This window comes from Malania oleifera, chromosome 3 (assembly GCF_029873635.1).
Source record: "Malania oleifera isolate guangnan ecotype guangnan chromosome 3, ASM2987363v1, whole genome shotgun sequence".
Classification (NCBI taxonomy): Eukaryota; Viridiplantae; Streptophyta; class Magnoliopsida; order Santalales; family Ximeniaceae; genus Malania; species Malania oleifera.
The window spans coordinates 35,106,602-35,126,847 of NC_080419.1; the positions used below are offsets into that span (position 1 = coordinate 35,106,602).

Here is a 20,246-nt window from a genome sequence, read left to right on the forward strand (position 1 = left end):
CATGTGAAGTTTTTACATAAGTTGAAAAATTTTTCTCTATAATCTGCTTCAAATACAGAGTATATGTTTGTATTTATATAATACAAGAATCAAGAATAAAGAAAACTAACTAATCAGGCTAACTAATTAGCTAATCTTCTCTTCTTCTAATTTAACTTGCGTAGCTTTGGATTTCAGTTCCAACTGTTCAATTCTTGAAGCAATATTCCAACACTTATTTATCTTATTATTGATCTTATCATGAATGATGGAATCATTATATTCAATATAATATGCACGGGCCAATCTGCATATTTTTTTTGTTTTACGTCTCGTAACTCTTCCTCAGCCAGGCTTGGGCTGAATAGCGGAGCAAGTACAAGTATTAGTATAAAAAATGCGTCATTTGTCATCAATATTTACTCACGGCCTCTCGGGAGAATCGATGACTGCATCTTTATTTATCATTTTTGGGACTGTCCACCTGAGACAATCCATTCAACGAGCCAAAAACACTACAGCACAAGTAACCGCTTTTTTTTTTTTTTTTTTTTTCATTTTTTAAAAAATATATATTAAATAATATTTTTTTACAACACATAATTAGATTTGTCTTTACAAATAATATTCTGCACTGACACGTGGTAATCTCGCTAGTCCAAGTAGCGATTTTTAACCAAATCTCGCTACTCAAAGTAGCGAGATTTGTTCTTCACGAAAAATAAACCCCAGTGACACGTGTAAATCTCGCTACTTGGACTAGCGAGATTACGTCAGAGTCATTCTGGGAAATACTTCACAGAATGAGGTATTATTTAATATATTTTTTTAAAAAAAAGTTAAAACGGGAAAAAACTCGCTTGGTGTGTGTGGAGGTGGAGACGCCACGCGTTGATGATTGAATGGAGGAGCACATGCTGGTGCAGATTGGTGACGTGTCGTCGTTTCGTCCATTGTGGGGAAACGAAGTTCAAATGGTGGAGAATGGGTACGTGTGGATTGGCGACATGGCATTAATCTGTGACGTCCCAAAGAAACACAAGATGAATGGCTATGATTTGGCCGCGTAAGGCTTTGAGCGTATGGAGGGTAATGGTTCCACATGTCACAATTTTATGGTTTCCAAACTCGGGCATATAAAATCCAAAAATTCCTATTTTGTTCATTTTTACCCCCCATCTCTTCAAGCTCCCTCTCGTCCTTCTCTCTTCTTTACAATCCTAAACTCGAGCCTCTCCTTTATCTCTGCAACTTCCCCCACCGAAACCCTAATTTCCATCTCTGATACCTCACTCTCGCAGAAGCTCTCCCTCAGTTCTTTCCTTCTCTCCGAGTCTCTTCCTAATCTGCAAAAACCCTATACTCCTACAACCCTATCTCACTCTTTGTCTTGTCTCTCAAGCCTTTCTTTGAGTTATTTCTCTCTATTCTTTGTGAAGCAAAGCCTGAAACATTAACTCTCTAACTTCCCTCTTTCCTTTCGTTCATCCCTTTCTCCCTTTTATTTTCTCTCAGGGAAGCCCTAACTTGGGTTTGGAGGCCGAAGCCTTTGACTCTGTTCGCCCTGATAGTGGCAAACCCCAGTAAGTTAGAGGATGTTCAAAGGGGGGAGAACCTTATGACGATACCCGGGGAGAATTTGAAGAGCTAAGCATTTTTTTTTTCTTTTTGCTGTTTCTTCTAAAATTCGTTTGTGACGTGTGTGATTATGCGAACATGATCTGAGTATTGTTGCTAAATGGTTTAGGGTTTCCTGTTGATCTTAGGGCTTTAGATCTGTTAGGTTAGGGTTGAAGACGAGTTGACTCGTCTCATCCCAGTGAGTTATACCTGATGGGTTGTGTAGACTCGGATAAGCCCGAGCGGGCTTGGACACATATGGGGTTGACACGTGTTCGATTTGGGCTCTATTTTTTTGAAAATGGTCCTCATATTAGTTTTTAAAAGCGGGCCTCGGGTTAGTTTTTAAAAACGAGCCTTGGTTTAGTTTTTTAAAATGGGCCTCAGGCTAGTTTTTTTAAAATGGGCATCGGTTTAGGTTTTTAAAAATTGGAATGGGCTCTGACCCCTTTTAAAAAACGAACATAGGCCTGGGTTAGCTCTTTAAATGGGCTTGGGAGTTTTTAAATCTGGGTTGGGTCTCTTTTGAGGACCAAGTTGGGCCTCTGTGAAAGTTTCTGGTTTAGGTTGAAGAAGTCTGGTTTGGGTTCCAACTGGGTTCAACAAAACCCGGTTCGGTTCAGTTCGGTTTGGGGAATTCAATAGGGTTGGGACAAAACTCAGTTCAATGTATGGGTTTGAGTTGGAGTTCTTGCATTCATCGTGAACATTTCAATGAGTAGATCCAAAAATAGGAAGAAAATTTCACGGGTTATACCTCTAGTCTTCCACTCCTCCAGTTTCCTTCTCCTAGCTACAGGTTTGTAGGTATTGGTTTGCTTCTAGGGGGCTTTTGAGCTTTCAAGCTTTGAAAAGGAAGCACCACGGGATGCCTGCTTTGGGATTGCTGCAGCTTCGATGTTAGCCTAAGATCTCGTTCTTAGTGCTCTCACTTTCTCTTCCGTTTCTTCTCTCTCTCTCTCTCTCTCTCTGCTAAGCTTTCTATCTCGCACAGTTCTCCCTAATTGCCTTTTTTTTTTAAAAAAATTTTAGAGCTTTCTATAATGCTCCCTCTTCTCTCTTTTTTGTTTTTGTTTTATTTTTTTGCTTACTTTTATATGCCTTCTCTATGTAACTTCTCTGTCAGCTTTTTTTTTTTTTTTTTAGAGCTCACTATAATGTTCTCTCTTTCCCCTCCCCTTGTTTTGCACTGTGTGAGACTCCCTATTTATAGGGAGTCTAGGCAAGTTTTTGGCTCCCAAATGCATCCCAATGGGAGTCTCCTCTAATAGAATTTATTCTAACAGAATGCTTGTCAGGGAATAATTTAACAGCTATCATTCTCTTCCCTGCGCACATGTGAATTTTCTTTAACTTATTTTTTTTTTTTTTTTCTGAATTTCATTTATTGACTCACTGATTCTTTTTATTTCCATTCTGTTAAGTAAGACCCTAAGAGTATGATGCAGCTCGAGCTCGGGGGATTTTCCTTTGTATTTTATTTTTAGGATTTTCCTGTATTTTCCTTTGTATTTCCCTATATGCTTTCAGTTGTAATTTCCTCTATGTACTTTTCTGTATTTTTCACTATGTATGTCCAAGGCATTTTGCAACGCCCCACTGTGCCTCAACACCCTGGGCACGTGGCCTTCCCCTTTAATAAAATATGTGACCTTATGCATGCATTCCAATTTTGAATAAAATTGCATATCAAAGTTGACCAGTCTCGTGCAAGGTTAACCGGTACCAAAATATGACCTTGAGTTCCCAGGAAGGACTTAAAATAAAAATGACTCGAAAAAGAATAAAATAAAAGGGACTTGATTTTTTTTCTTAAGAGGATCGGATCTCAATTTAAAAATAAGAGAACTCAATTTTGGAATTTAAGGAACTTAACTAAAGTTAGAAAAACTCAGTTTTAAAATTAAAAGTAAAAGGACTTAAATTTTTTTAAAATACGAGGACTTAATTCAAAATATCAGGGCTAATTTTAAAAATAAAATAAATTAATTTTGAAATTAAAGGATCTAATTGAAAATAATCAGTATTTGAATTTGAAATAAAATGACTCAATTTTGAAACTCGGGACTTAAGGACTTAATTTTAGAAAAAAAAAAAAAAGGGCTCCATTTTGAAATAAATCGACTCATTTATCAAGACTCGGGACTCAGTCGAATTTTTAAAAAAGGGTCTTCCAATTCTAGGGGTTCAAAGTCAACTTTTATTATGCCGGGTCTTCTCAGAAAGGCCTGATTAAAATTGAGGTGTATAGCTGCCTCTCTTTATAGGTTTTGTTATTTCAAGATAACAGTAGGAACTCTTCTACTTTATCTGTAGCAACAAGTTTATAAAGATAAAATATACTTATTTTAGTTAGGCTACACCACTATCTAAGGCTTTCAGATCGATCAAGTGTTGTTTGCCTCTGCTAATCAGCAAATAAGACAATATGGGAATGTCACACATTTGTCTAGGAAATTAGTTAGTGGATTTTGGGTTAGCGAGGACCCACAAAGGGTTTGAAGGTGACTTGCACCGGATGTAAGAATCCGAGCTAGTGTTAACGGCGGCGAAGTGGATATAAGGATCCAAGCCAAAGTAACACAAGGGTGGTTTGCGTCGAATGTAAGAATTTGAGCCAAAGTAACACAAGGGTGGCTTGTACCAAGTGTAGGATCCCGAGAGCCGTAGCGGATATAAGAATCCGATCCAAAGTAACACAAGGGTGGCTTGAACCGAGTGTATGATCCTGAGAGCCGGATGCATTGTTAATTTGGAAAATGAATGCTCGAGTGTAGGATCTCGAAAGCTTGGGGAAGATGACTACTCAAGTATAGATTACCACTTGGGTGTAGAATTTCGAGAGTCTTTGGAAGATGACTACTCGAGTGTAGGATCCCGAGAGTACTTGGAGAACAAGTACTCATGTGTAGGACCCCGAGAGTCTTTGGAAGACGACTACTTGGGTGTAGGATCCCAAAAGCTAGATGATTGTCGAATTGAAGATGAATGCTTGGGTGTAGGATCTCAAGAGTATGATTGCTCGAGTGTAGGATCCCGAAAATCTTTGGAAGATAACTACTCAGGTGTAGGACCTTGAGTCTTTGGAAAATGGCTACTCTGCTAGGGATGACCACTTGGGTGTAGGATCTCGAGAGTTAGATGACTGCTCGGGTCTAGGATCTCGAGGGTTTTTGGAAAACAACTACTCGGGTGCAGGACCTTAAGAGTCTTTGGAAGACGATTACTCGGGTGTAGGATCTTGAGAGTTAGATGACTGTCGATCTGAAGATAAGTGCTCGGGTGTAGGATCCCGAGAACTAGATAACTACTCAGGTGTAGGATCCTGAGAGTCTTTGGAAGATGACTACTTGAGTGTAGGATCCCAAGAGTATTTAGAAGATAACTACTCGAGTGCAGGATCCCGAGAGTTTTTGGAAGAGGACTACTTGAGTGTAGGATCCCAAGAGTCTCTAAAAGATGACTACTCGAGTGTAGGATTTAGGGATTCTTTGGAAGAGGACTACTTGAGTGTAAGATCCCAAGAGCCTTTGGAAGATGACTACTTTAGTATAGGATCTCAAGAGTCTTTGAAAGAGGACTACTTGAGTGTAGGATCCCAAGAGTCTTTGGAAGATGACTACTCAAGTGCAGGATCCCGAGAGTCTTTTTAAGAGGACTACTTGAGTGTAGGATCCCAAGAGTCTCTAAAAGATGACTACTCGAGTGTAGGATGCCGAGATTCTTTGGAAGAGAACTACTTGAGTGTAGGATCCCAAGAGTCTTTGGAAGATGACTACTCAAGTGTAGGATCCCAAGAGTCTTTGGAAGATGACTACTCAAGTGTAGGATCCCAAGAGTCTTTAAAAGAGGACTACTTGAGTGTAGGATCCCAAGAGTCTTTGCTGATGACTACTTTTAAATTTGAGGGAGTGTATTACGTAAATGGTGAACTGGGATGAGATGGCTTAGGTGTAGAATCCTAAGTAGCAGAGTGTTTGAGGGGGACTTGTACAGGGTGTAGGATCCTGAGAACCTGTAGTGATCCTATATATATATATATATATATATATATATATATATATATATATGTAATTAATTAATAAGAATTATTAATTAAATAATATAATATTATATAATATATATATATAAAGTAACCTGAAGGATTTGATCCTTCAGGAGACATTCCAGAGTCCCCCCCTACGCCATTCTCATCTCTCTCTCTCTCTCTCTCTCTCTCTCTCTCTCTCCTCAATTTTCTCGATGAAACCAACGCCGATTGAAGAAAGGAAAATATTTGTGGGTTCCAATTTCGACTACCAATGTTTTAATCGGGGAGATTTCGTGGTTTGGGCGTCGTAGGCACCACTTATGGGATAAGGTAAGGGGAATAAATTATGTCAGTTTTTTCTTAAATTTGAACCGATTAAACTTGAGTATATGGAATTGTGAATGTTATATATGATTTTCTGTATGAATTAGGCATATAAAATTGACGGTTTTGATTATTATATGTATTTGGGGAAAAACCAAAGCGAGTAGGTTAATCATCTCCATTTTTTGAAAAATATATATACATTCAGTTAAATAAAATTTTGGAGATGATCAAACCTAATTTTCAGCAAAAATATATTTTTCTGGGCAATTTATCGTATTACATTTTAACGTTCAAATTGTGTGGCACGAGTATGTTTTATTTTTAGTATATAATTGAATCTGAGGATTTTTATGAAATTATACAGTGAGAATGTGTTTTATATTGATTTTTCGAAAAATTGTGAATGTGGTGGAAATGTGAAGTGACGGTTTTATACCAAGCAGTAAAATGTGAAATGACGATTTTATATCGAGATGTGAAATGTGAAATGACAGTTTTATACCGAATTGTGAATGATTGGAGATACTAATGTGAGATGTATGTTGAGAAAATAAGATCATGATACTGTTTTTATTACTTAAATTGCATTATATGGTTTAAGAATCTTGAGGACCAGATGTAATGAGAGCATGGTATCGTAGTTAGTGAATGAGATATGCAACCACACTGTATTGGGAAGTGTTGGTAATGGAAAGTCGATTTGGCAGCAAAGAGTTGTTGTACTCCCTAGAGTCCAGACTAGGTTGTGGTAGGTAAATCGGACTTGTAGACAAGGTATTTTGATTTAACCTGGTGGTAAGCCAGTCATGGCTAAGTCCATTCTTTGGACTGCACAATCCGATCATGTGGGGTTAATACATGATAATGTTGTTTGTCCAAAAGAGGGTTTCTTCTACGCATATATATGAATTTATATAAATAGTGATATGTACTAAGCTGATTTATATTATGAAGGAAAATATGTATTTTTCAACTGTATAGGTGTGAGTTATATTTTGCAAATGCCATGTTGGTCAGATAAGCAAATTAATGAATGTGTTGATTTCACTAAAACTTATGTTAGCCACACACTGGTAATAATCTATTCCGTTTTACTGAGAAATGTCTCACCCCAATAAATATATATCAACTTTTCAGGTCCAACGGGAAATCAAGCCTAGGAGCTCCAGAGCGAGACTTAGACGATCTCGTTGAGGGTGAGTGTTGGTAGGATCCTAGTTTGTTTATATAGATATTTTGGGTTTTCTGGGTTGTAATATGGATTTTGGGTATGGTAGATGTAATGGTCGGGAGGTAGTACTCTGGTATATATAATGTATCGAAGGTTTATTTTTGCTTCCTTTGGCTATTCAGTGGTACGGATGTAATATTCTAGAATATTGTGATAATTATGGAAAGAAAATGGGGTCGTGACAGTTGTGGTATCAAAGCCTAGGTTGTTAGGTTCTGTAGACTTTAGAGGATAATACTACCATAGTATAGGAATGAGTGGTGATGAGAGTAAGAATGGATCGTCTAGGTGTTGTAAAGTGGGTCAGGTATAGGATGCATAGCAAAGTAGTGTACCCTAGGTAATTTGGAATTTGGGGTTTTTTCTTGTAGCCTAAAGGCAGAAATTCCTTGATGGCCTTCTGTGATTTTCCTAAGGCGACGGTCTCAGAAAAATCATGGCAAACCATCGACGGTTTTTGTTTTTGAGCTATGAGGCTGAACCTTAGATTGGTAACTTGAGGTTTAAATGGGTTTAATGGTGCGAGATAAGTTCATAAAAGGAGAGCCTGAGCATTTTAGTATGAGGATAGAATGCATTTTATAGTTTTCTAGTTAATTGATGGTACCAGTTGTATTCCAACAATAGGATTCTAAGAAATTATTCTCTGTTCTATTTTCAAAAGTGGAAGCTAGAGGAGGCTATCCTCCCTTGAGTCATTGTTGTGTGTATGCTTGCAAAGTAAGATGATCCAAAGAAACTAGAACTCAAACTATATAAAGATGTGGGAGGATTATTGGTTAGAGATAATAGGCCAAAATCTAGAAGGTTGAGCAAAGGAAGGGATTCATCAACAATAGGACTCAAGGAATCACAATAGTATGGTGTAGACATAAAAACTTTAACATCAACATAAATAAAAAATTAATGCAAGGTAGGACTATAGTTGTGATATCTTTTTGAGTACATAACTAGTTAAAAAAAAAAAACATATGAAAGTATGAGGATCCAACATAGCCACTCTTGGAGTTAAGTGATGGAGGAAGGATGGCATTGTGTTGATAAGAGATTAATCAGTGAGCATGACATCACTCAAAAACACTTTAGGAATGTTCATCTGATATAGAATAGGGTATGAGTGACTTTAAGTATATGCCTATTTTTCCTCCTTGCAACTCCATTTTGTTATGGAGTGTAGGCTCAAGATAACTAATAAAATCATACTAGATTTAATCATATAAGTAGTGAATTAGGAATGGTTCAAGGCCAAAATCGGCTTAACAAAGCCTCATGCACTTATGAATTGCATTCAAAGTAGTCGGTCTTCATCCTACGCATAAGAGTGCATGGATGGTCCTTTGACAATCAAATTTGAGGGGGCGCAATTATCAACATGTAACTATGAGGTTGGTTTTACAAAATCTAAAGGATTCTTACGGTTCTGATTTGGCAGTGATGACTAATTTTCTGAGGACTATTGTGTTCATTGAGAACGAATGAGTTGTTTAAGGGCTTTGGTGGTGTAGACAACCCCCTAGAGTGGCATACATGCACAAGTCTATGAGGTTTAGGGCTTGTTTTGGTAATGATTACGACACTTAGGGTTCAGGTGTCAAGATCATGCTATTATACCATGTTAAAATGTTGTATGAATTGGAATACTTAATCGCAACAATAGATCTCCCCCCCCCCCCTCTTTATATTTATAATATAGCCAAGTACATCATAATAACCATAATAGCTTCACTAAATCTTATTTACTTACGTAGTTAGTTAACCAACAATACATTAATAATAGTTTAATAAGAATGCCACTCTTGGTTGTTGCAATTGCATATGGCATTCCTTTGTATAGTATTCATTCATTGCAGTTTGAATCATTTTGTTTATTTCTGTCACATTCTTTTTCAATTACATGGTCATCAGTAGTTAACCTTTTCTATGTGCACATTTTCGTTTTTCACTAACGGGCATTTTGATTCACGACATCTTTCAACATTTTTGAGAATGTGATGTCCATGGTGTTTCATTTCCACGTTTATTTGGACACCAAAATCTATATTTGGCGGGAATCCTAATATTCTTAGAAATGAAGGATTCCCACAAAAGATAGGCATCCTATATTCACCTTCCCCCATAGGTAAGCTCCTCAAGAACCCCATTATCCTACTTCTAGGACCAAATTAACCCTATTATTTTGGCCAATTGGACATCAATGCTCCTACAATATGGTATCATGACATCCGATTATTATATTTACAATAATGAATTATCAATAAAAAAAAAACTAATATTGTTGTTATAACATAAAATAATGGATAAAAATTTAGAGACTATAGGATATGAATTTAATTAGGTACATATTCATGGTAATCGTCTTAATATACAACACTTAAATGGGCACCCTGTGTACCGTCCTAGAATCTCACAATGCGAACCAAATATAGATATTCCAGAGGCAGTCTATTTCCCTGAATGAATTCCTAGGAATGTAAATCCATGGGAATATATTGGATGGCCAAACCAAACACCCCCTAAGAAGATTATATATATTTTCTTCAATGTCAAATAATTTGCTAGCCTTTGCAATACAATTAATGAATGCTCTTTAGAACATTATTTGGGAACTTTTTTTTCTCAATTCATGATTTCATATCCTTGATTGCAGATACGTGCATACCCAAAAGTTGTGAAGACAGTAGTCTTAGAAGTAAAGAGAACTAAGAGAATCAGGAATCTTAAAGCAATGGTGCGTGAGAAGGAAGGTATCTCTGAAAGTCTACAACAACTTTTCTTTGCTGGGGATCAGCTAAGAGATGATCAGACACTAGTTGACTATGGCATTAAAAAGAACTCCACCCTCCATCTGTATGTTTGTAATTCAAATAAAACAAAGATATATGTCAAAATACCATCGAATCAATCTTGAAGTGAAGCTCCAGATACTACCCAAAGCATCAAGTCTCTGATTCACATCAAGGAGGGAATTGAACCTGATCGGTATACCTTAATGCATGCTGGAAAATTACTTGAAGATAGCATGACTTTGGCTTCTCTTAACATACTAGGTCAGACTACTGTTTATTTGGTTTTTGATCCCAAGTACGTGCTGCCAATTTTAGTGAAAATTCCGAACAAAGGAATTGTAGAACTTGAAGTTAAACTTCTGTACTCCATTTATGATTAAAGGCAATAGCTGGGAGCATGATGGATTTTCCAATCCAGGGCCATGTTATGTGTTATGCAGGCAAACAACTTGAGGATTGCAAGAGCTTGGTTCATTATAACATAAAGGAAGGATCAACCTTAGAGATTTGTACTACCATTCAGATATTTGTTAGGACATGGAATGGAGGAAGCTTGACGCTTGATGTGCTGCCATCTGATACTTCAAGGGATGTGAATGAAAAGGTTTGTTGCAAAATTGGATTGCCTGTTGCTATCATATGCTTTTCCTTGCTAGGAAACTGCATAGGAGGACCAGAATCTTGCAAGTTATGACATCTGGAAGGAATCCACACTTCAAATAAGTCAGAAAGTGATTTTAAAGTCATGAATGAAAATTCTAATGGAGCTGCTCTACTTTTTGCGAGCTCTAGTACGAAAATCTATCTAGCCTGGCAGATTTTGAAATTTTCAGCTGGTCTGGCAAGTTATTGGTTACGAATGCAAAGACTATGAGAATGGGTTTTTGATGTCAGTCTACCGATCCAGTGTGTAGACAGACCCAGAATGTATCTTATTTTCTTTGTTCGTGTTATATGGATCGAGCCATCAGTCCTAAGTATAGTGTAAAATTATTTAGTGATTTAATCGATGGTTAGTAGAATCTTCTACAAATGCTGGAAGTAGAAGATGTAAACCCAAGCACCAAATGAGAGTCCGAAACCAAAAACTAACTGTGGGAGAGCTTTAAAAACAAGTATGCTATTCTCTTTTCTAAAAGGATTCTACAATGTACAGCTAACAGAATGTTACTTAGGGAGCTGCAAGGTGACTAGATGAATATTGTTTGAACTATTAGGATTTCTTTATAGGAATATGACCACTCATAGAAGTTACTTTTCCCCTAATAAATGGTGTTTGTCCTAGATTATGAAACTAACTTATTAGTGACTTGAAATTTCAACTTGGGAAACAAAAGTAGATTAAAAAACTTACCAAATTACTCTGCACAAGTCATGCCAAACAACTAGTTTTTTTAGTCCCAAATGACCTTAAAAATGGGTATAAAGAAAAGAGATACCAACCTTGCAGTAATGGACCACTCTACTAGTTTTACAGAAGTGGGTGATTTTTAGTCCCAAATGACCTTCAAGCCTAGTGCATGTGCACTAATCCTTCCAAGTTGAGGGTGACGTTCAATCTGGAAACACCCCAGCCTTGCCATTCTTGCTTACATTCACAGGTGCCTAAAATGGCATGTCGACTTAGAGAAGTCACCAAATTGTCTGGCATTTTTACATTTTAACTCTGACCTTTGGATAAGGACCATAAGGTGTTTTGTTTTACTGTGAAGATCTCATTTCTTGCAGTCATTGATTAGCCTTCTATAGTGTTATGACTCAATGGACATTGCCAAGGCATGTGATTTCTCTAAGTCGGTAATGCCAAGTTATCAAGAAATAACATATAGAGATTGTATCTATTCTTTTGATTAATAAAAAATCTCAAACATTTGTATTAATTTTTCTATATTTAATTTCAATGGCACTGCAGCACAGTGCCAGAAAGGAGAAAGGATTAATTAGAATGAAGAAACCCATAAACTAAATTATACATAATATTACATTGCCTAATTTTCATACAAAAGTTGCAGCACCGCCCCCTTTCTCCTCTCCCCCCCCCCCCCTCCTTTCATTCTTTCTCATCCCATACAGAAAAAAAAAAGAAGAAATTGTTCACATGTAACTAATGACCCACTAAGCACACAATTCATTCAAAAAACAAAAAGGTTGCACCACCCCCTTTCTCTCCCCCCCCCCCCCCCCCCCTTCCTTTCATCCTTTCATCCCATAAAGAAAACAACAGAAATTGTTCACATGTAACTAATGACCCACTAAGCACACAATTCATTCAAAAAACAAAAAGGTTGAGACATTACAACTAATGTCTACTAACAGTTATATAAGGAGTAGAACTGAAGTTTTGTGCCAATTTTGGTGACAAACAGTCACCTTGCTGCTTGAAACAGGAATTTGGAGTAAGGGGAAGTTTATTTTCCAGTGAGCTTAGTGGGAGATGCTTTGGGTGCTGAATTCCCTTCACTGGACGCAAGCAAGCGAGGCGGCCACTCAACTGGTTGTGACAAATGGGGAGTCTGTTAGCCTGCACTGTTGCTTCCTTGTCTCTGGGCACTGGAGCTCCAGTAGGATCCTGCACATACAAAATGCATGTTATTTAGTCCAAAAGCAAGTTTGAAGTTTCCATGTTCAATTTTCATAGGGTAATGCATTTCCTCCTGTTCTTGTTTGATTCTGGTAAAATGTTGAAGTAGTCATGGATCTGTTGTGAAGAAAGAAAGAGGCATATTCAGTTATAGTTAGATGAAAGCAAACTTACCCCAAGGACAAGAAAAGTAAATGCTTGCTGATCTGCACCAAGGTATATTTCAATCAGCTTTCGCAAATCAGATAAGCTAGCATCCTTTACTACCTTAAGTGTGGTAATGAGCTTCCCTGGATTCTCTTTTGATGCCTCCCATTTCACATACACCTCAATCAGGCCACTGCCGTTCTCATCAACTGGGTGGTTGTAGTTTTCCTTCAGATCCAGTGCTATCTCGTCAGCTACCTTATTTGCTTTTACCTGGGGTTCCGTCAACTTCTGCCCATTTTCTGGTTTAATTGATGCAAGTGGCTCCACAGGAATACTTTTATGAGGCGAATTTTCTTTGAAAAGCACTTTTACAGCAGAATCCTCCTCAACGGTTCTTACTGGGGATGACCGGAAATCATGAGTTTCAGAGCCCTTTTTGGTAAGCACAGGGGTTGTGATATGTTGAGAAAGCTCTCTATAGTTCCCGCAAAGTGTGAATATGTTTTGGATTCTCATTCGCCTTGAAGAGGCAGCATCTTTGGGATTTTCACCTGCCAATTCCAAACCTTTCTCCTCTGAACTTCTGCTTGGAAATTTTGGTGTGACAGAAAAATTCTTTGGAGAAGCAGAAGGACCCATATTGAAATTGATTCCAGGACTAGCTTGAACCATTCCAGCATTATCCACAGTCTTTTCTTTAATCACTTCTTTCTTCACTTCTTCATCCACAGCGTTATCTGTGTATTCCTCCTCTTCTATTTCTTCTTCCTCAAAAACTGTGCTCAAACCTCCTCTGTTGGTATATCTTTGTGCAAAAATTTCATGATCTTCCTCCTGTTTCAATGAAATCAATTGAGAATAGCTTGGAGATCCTTGGTTGCCCATATTGCTAGTTTGACAAACACCACTATTTATATAATTTGTATCACGAACAAATATTTCTTGATCACCCATGTCCAAATCCATGGATTTCACCATCCCTGGGTCCTCATCAGCATAGATTTCTTGCAACCTTTTGGCAAAGCTGCTTCCATCCACATCCTTTGCCCCTTTCCCCTCCCCACTGCTGCCCCTAGAACGGGAAAGCTCAGACTCTATTTCCTCCAAGCGTCGCCTCAGCATTTCAACTTCCTTTTGTTGTTGAAATATCTTTTCCTCCATTCTCCTTCTACTTAATTCGACAAACTCATTTGCCATTTTCTGACACTCCTGCAATTTCTTTTCCAACTCAGATTTAAGAAACTGGGTTCGCTCATTCACCTTCAAGTTGATCTCTTCTTCATTTGCCCCTGATCCCTTCCCTCCCATATGCTCAATTTTAGCTCTCAGTTGTGCAACTTCCTCTTCTTTCTTCAAGAGCTCTTTATGGGCTTCATTGCACTGCTTCTCTCTAAGCTTGTTCTCTGTCTGAAGCTTAAAAATGAACTGGTCCATGGCCGCAATCCTTGAACCTAAAACAATTGCTGATGAATCTTCTAAGCTGATTTTATCCTTTGTTGGTGTATGATGGCCACGAACAATACATTTTGCCTTTGCTCCATATTCAAGAGTGGAGATTGTCTTATGCATCTCCTTAGGGTCGGGACTTGCACACAGTATCATCAAAATTTTTGACTTGTCATCCTCAAAAGAATCCTAAACAAAATGAAAAAAAGAAAAAAGAAAAAAGGGCAAAGATTAAACTCCAAATGGACCACCTGACCCTTCATCATCATAAAAATTGAACTCCGTAGGTGCATTTTGATATTAAAACAAACATTGATTGGTGAATGTATCCAAAGGGAAATCTATCTTCAATTTAATTTATTGAATCATCAATTTTACACATTAAACTCTAGGATATACTTTTGAACCAACATGAATCTCTTCTATCCAAGTTAATATTGATTAGGTTCATGTATTGAAGAGTGTCATGTGAACCTCAAAATAGACCCATTAGCATCAACACTGTACAACAATTCTTCTTCATTAAAAATTTAAACAACCCATTTAATGTAAATCCTAAAGGGTGAATCCTTGAAAAGAAAGGTGTTTCTTTTAGTGGAGATTCAGGCTTTTTCATTTGTGCAAAATTAGCGCGAGATATACTATTCAATTGGGTTGCTATATCCTTAGGAAGATAAGTAACACACGATCTGCTGCACTGGTTTGCATGGTAAGCCTAGATTGTAAAAGGATCTTCTTTGAAAAAATAGTTTTCATGTATTTTTCCTATTTGGATTTGAGTGTCTACTCTAATCTCTCTGTTTCTTATTGTCACACACTTGTATATTTCACAAATCTGTATAAAGTAATAAACTAAACGAATGATACCTGGAAATATGTAACCAAGAGTGGAGAAACTAACCTGCAAAAGCATGGTTAACTTGCTATCTCTGAAGGGAACATGAGAATCACCATTTGCAATTGACTCAACCACTCTCTTGAGGGCGATATTTCCTTGGTTGATTTTCCCTGTCTGCAGTTTCAATAAAATTTCATTTATGGGCACTCATCAGTACTTCTAGAAATGAGCTTAAGCAATCATGAACCGAAAGAGAACGATGAAATTAATAATGAAAAACAACTCATGTAAACAGAAATGCAAAGATACTATATAACATATTATCAACAAATTCTACCTGCATTTTTGCTTCAAATCCTGCCTGACCAGCTTGCTCAATATTTTCAGAACCTGCCATGTCCACAAGCATCAGCCGTCCTCCAACCATTGGCACATCAAGAATTATCTGAGCAAAATGGCGAAGAAGGTTATGTTCACATTGTAGCAAAGGTTTCAGATAACCAGAATGTTTTTAATCATCTTAGAGAAGTCAATATCCAAACCATGCAGTGGCTTCGAGAGCTTCTCTCATTACAGAGTGTGCTTTTAACAATCCTGCGTTTCTCGACCTTCTGTATCTCTTTTGATATCTTCCCTGCTTCATTTCCAGAAATAAAGGTTGCATTCTTGGCCTTCTTCCCCATCACTTCTAGTTTTACCTGAAAATGCAGAAGGGGAGTTTTTATGTTATGTTGGGCATATTAGAGGCCTCATTGTTAGCATTGGCGAACCGTCCCCCTTTGGGACCCTGTGGGGGAAGATATTTCAACAGCAAATGGCAAGCAGAGTCATGAATCATTGGCTCTGGTACCACTAGTTAGCATCATAAATCTTTGCACCGGCTTGATATACATGGGTAAGCACCAATTTAACCTAAAATCTTAAACTATTAGGTCTTGGCCCATCCATGTATACAAGTCACCCATCTTTACAAGTGAAATATCCAACACTAATAAAATGACAGCGGCATCCAAGAAATTAATGAAGAAACTAGACCGCATGATGAAAGAAACATATGTGAGTCCACAATCAGAAATTTGATAAATGAGTCGACAGATGTCTAATGCTATGAGATGCTTCAAAAGCTACAGATTCATTAAGCCAAAAATATGACCCTTTTAAAAGTTGGACAAAATATGTTCCGACCAGATGACAAAAGAAACATATGTATGTGAGTCCACAACCAGAAATTTGATAAATGAGTCAACAGATGTCTAACTCTATAAGATGCTTCAAAAGCTACAGATTCATACAACCAAAAATATTACCCTTTTAAAAATTGGACAAAATATGTTCCAGCTCATTGGATTAGATCATATTGAAGAATCCCAAATAATCACCATTTGCCTTGAAATTTTACTTGAAAGGTCTTTCGACCTTTCAGGATAAGTGAAATTCACCACGCAAATATTAATGGTACCAAAAGAGTTGGCAACCCAGCCATAAACTATACTAACTCCGGGCATTAAAAAAAAAAATCATCTTCTATTTACCTACACAATTTCAATGTATTGATAGCATGATAAATGAAATTGATACAGCCATCAATTCCTCACTGGAAAAAATAAAAAACCCCGCAACTGCGTTCTCATGGAATTTGAAGAATATTCATATCCTTTAATCTTATATGATCAATAGAAGAACATGCAATTCTATCAATACAAATTCATCGTATAAATGTTAGTTTGACCAAAAGTTGGGAGCCCTAGCAAGAAAAATTAATCTACCTTCCTGCAATAATATTTTTCATCGTCATGAAATAAAAAAGACAGCTATCTTTTTTCAAAGTAAAAAAGATTAATTGAATATGAATCCATTGGAAGCCGAAGAACGAAAATACAAACTTTACCTTAGAAGCACAGCCCTTTGACCACCCAAGACCAAATCCCCCACCATTATTGCCGGACAGAAGGTCATAAATCTCCTCATTATAAATCTCAAGCACGGTGACCTGAACAAACATCCGGAGGCCAACATTCGTACCATTCGCATCATTCTCTTCGCCCCCTTCTCCCAAAATATCTTTCAAAGATCTATAAACAATCCCAGGCTGCTTGGAGCACCCAAACATGGTGTGACTCTTCCCAGACCCGGTCGGACCGTACATCATGATGGTACATTTTTCCCCCAATTTAACCCCATTGATCCTCGATTCCACAAATTTCTTGTAAAACCCATCAAGATCTTCCTCTTCGGATAAAGATACGCCATCTAGACTGAAGTCCCGGTACCCTATATCTGTTCGAAGCCGAAGAGAGTGACGATCCAGATTTGCCTGCAATACCGATAAGGGTTTCTCCTTTCGGTCCGGGTAGTCGCGAATTCGGCCTATCACTTCGACGGGGTGCTCCGGCGGCGGGGTTTCTTTGGTCACAGCGTTTGGATTTGGAGATGGGTGAGCGATTTTCGCCGCATTGAAGTGGAGGCGGTGCTTCGATTGGGGTGTTTTTGGGTGAGTGTGTTGGCCTGGGTTAGATTTGGAGGAGGGCGTAGGAGCCATTGAGTAAAACCTAGAAAAGATAATGCAGATCTGATGTTCTTTGTATTTCCACAATTGTAAAATCAACAACACAGAGAGAGAGAGAGAGAGAGAGAGAGAGAGAGAGAGAGAGAGAGAGAGAGAGAGAGAGAGAGAGAGAGAGAGAGAGAGATCGATCTTGGGAGTGGCCTTGAGCTTGAGAAAGCTCTGATTCTTTCGTGGGGGGCAATTGAAGCAGAAGGGAGGAATGGAGAATGGGAAGTGTTCTGAGTAAGGAAATAATCAAAGGAACGAGGAGAGGCTGGCAGATGCTTGGAGAAAAGAATGAAGGTTTTTTTTGTTTGTATTTTTTTATTTTTTTATTTTTTTGAAGTTTAAAATGAAATGTAGCCGTTACGAGCCTAACGTCTACATTTATTGGGCCGGAGTAGGGTCCCTCCCGACGCTTCTCCTTCTCAGCGGCGATTTGCTGGTTTGTAAAACCTCGCGAATTAATCGGGGAAAAGTTTTTGGAGTTGACTATTGACTTCTAGTGGGGGGAAGAGCCAAGGCCGGCCCCGTAACTATCTCAATTTTTAAAAAATTACTACATTTATCGACGTGGTATGATATTAAGAAAGATATATGCAATCTTGTAATTTTTTTCACTAATTTGATTTTAATATGTTATTAACATAATTTTAAAAAATAATAATATAAAATTCTCACATCTTAACTACATGAAATATTTCTACAAATAATAATAATTCCTATTAACCTTTGATCATAATATTTGGCCAGTGACAATCTCGCAATGCATATGTAATGCGATAATTATGAACTTTGAAAAAAGTAAATGTTGATCGTGTAAAAAATATTAGTCTTTGGAGTGTGATATTTTGAAAAATATTTCAATAAAAACATATTAAATGTGGGGTTCATATCAGCCTATTAGATCGTTAGATTTTGAGTTAAAAAAATAATTATTTTATTTAAATTTTTAAAAAATTGTGCAAAATTATTCAAAATTCAAAGATTTGATTGATATTTTAAAATGTTACATGGCTAAGTAGCCTAATTTAATAATTTTTTACACTATTGTTTATTGCAAAGCCTCTCGAAATGCCACACCAAAAAATTAAGAATTTTTCTTAAATTAATTATGAGGTTTGTGATGGAAATAAGGAAATATCTATAATGGTAAAAGACTTCTTTGAATCGCTTTAACAAGTAAATTGAATCTTTTGAGAGGGAAAATAAGAATTTAAATTCAATTCAATAAGGTAAAATCTAAGTAACATGATTATGTCCTAAAAGTTTATGAGGCATTTAAAAATTAAAAATTACAATAACAAAAGTTACTAAATAAATTAAATCTTAAGACAAAATATTAAGAATACCTCACTCAGAAGTCATAAATACTAAGGTAGCCATCTTCACACATTTTCTGGACATGGTCAAGAATTTTTTTGTACCCAGTTAAAAAAATTGTCCAAAAAAAACGATCAACAAGATGATTGTTGTTGAACCCGGTCTTAAAAGTTTTTAAACAATAATTATCATTTATTTTTATTTATTGTCATATTAAGTGAGAAAATGCACTGGGCCTAAAGGTGTAGTCGTTGGACAATAGGTGAATATTCCTAGGATAAAAAGAAAGAGGGGTGATACAATGAAAAGTTGTTTGCCTTGACTTTAATATTGAGTAGTACTCTAGTAGCTAAGTTTCCAAAGGTGAACAACCCTATCCTTTATAGTAAAATTTAAAATAATATGACAATCAAAGGTGATAGTATATCTAAATTCGACAATAATTTGTCATGGAGGTGATCTTCTAACAAGTTTGCCTATCGTTACTCTAATATTGAAGGATATTATTGGTCTTTTGAATTATTCCTTTAGAGAGTTAAATGTTATATATGTAGTGTAGGCACCCCAATTTTAACCATACCATTTTAGGAAGACCAAGCATAATGAGGGCCCTTTTTGAAAAACCCGATTAAGTTCAGAGTCTTTGAAGTTGTGTTCTTTTAAACTAAGTGTCCCAGTATTTTGAGTCTCAGTATTTCAAGTCCAGGCATTTTCAAAACAATGAGTCCCGATCTTTTAAATAAGTCATGATATCTTAAATTGAGTCCTGGTTATTTTTAAAGTAAGTCTTGATTGTTTTTAAATTGAGTCTTTAAATTTTTAATTTGAGTCTTTCAATTTGAACCCTTTAATTTTTAAATTTAGTCTTTCAAATTTTTGTATGGAGTCAATTAATTTTAAAATTGAATTCTTTAAATTTTAGTGAGTCATTTTTATTAAATCGAGTCCGAGTCCTTCTATTTCCGAGAAATCAAGATTTATTTTTAAAACCCAAGACCTTCCTTTTAGGAAAATAAAATTGGCCAACTAAAAACGAATATAAAAAAAAATTCAAAAAATAAGAGAAAAGAAAAAAACATGGAAAATAATTCCCTCCCAAACCCTATTAATAGAACCACGTGCAGAATATTTTGCCGTTGGAATTTTTTTCTGCAGATCGTGCAGGGAATATTTTCTATTGGAGCTCTTTTTGTTCTTTCTCGCAGGGAAATTACAAAGGGAGCCGGCCCCTCCACGTGGAGCTGCACCTCTCCTATAAAATTTGACACGTGGCATGCAAAAGAAAAGGAAAGCTAGATGTTCTTCTTCTTCGCTACTCTTAAAAGGAAAGCTCAGATACTGCTTTAGCCCAATGATTCTTCTTGTAACGCTCCGAACCCGCCACGTGAGG

The 20,246-nt window shown here is 36.9% G+C and overlaps 2 protein-coding genes across 2 annotated transcripts; one reads left to right on the plus strand and one right to left on the minus strand.

The window, feature by feature from the left end:
• Positions 1-7,440: 7,440 nt before the first annotated feature.
• LOC131151269 (uncharacterized) lies at positions 7,441-10,641 on the plus strand. The gene is made up of 5 exons (XM_058102522.1): positions 7,441-7,494; positions 9,835-10,034; positions 10,098-10,254; positions 10,356-10,577; positions 10,630-10,641. Exons 1-5 carry the CDS (start codon positions 7,441-7,443, stop codon positions 10,639-10,641), a joined length of 645 nt encoding a protein of 214 aa, XP_057958505.1.
• Positions 10,642-12,159: 1,518 nt separating this feature from the next.
• LOC131151567 (kinesin-like protein KIN-10A) lies at positions 12,160-17,610 on the minus strand. Its single transcript, XM_058102807.1, has 6 exons — positions 16,877-17,610; positions 15,531-15,686; positions 15,326-15,433; positions 15,052-15,162; positions 12,729-14,339; positions 12,160-12,542 (listed from the first exon to the last, which is right to left on the minus strand). Exons 1-6 carry the CDS (start codon positions 17,525-17,527, stop codon positions 12,273-12,275), a joined length of 2,907 nt encoding a protein of 968 aa, XP_057958790.1. The 5' UTR covers positions 17,528-17,610; the 3' UTR covers positions 12,160-12,272.
• Positions 17,611-20,246: the final 2,636 nt, after the last annotated feature.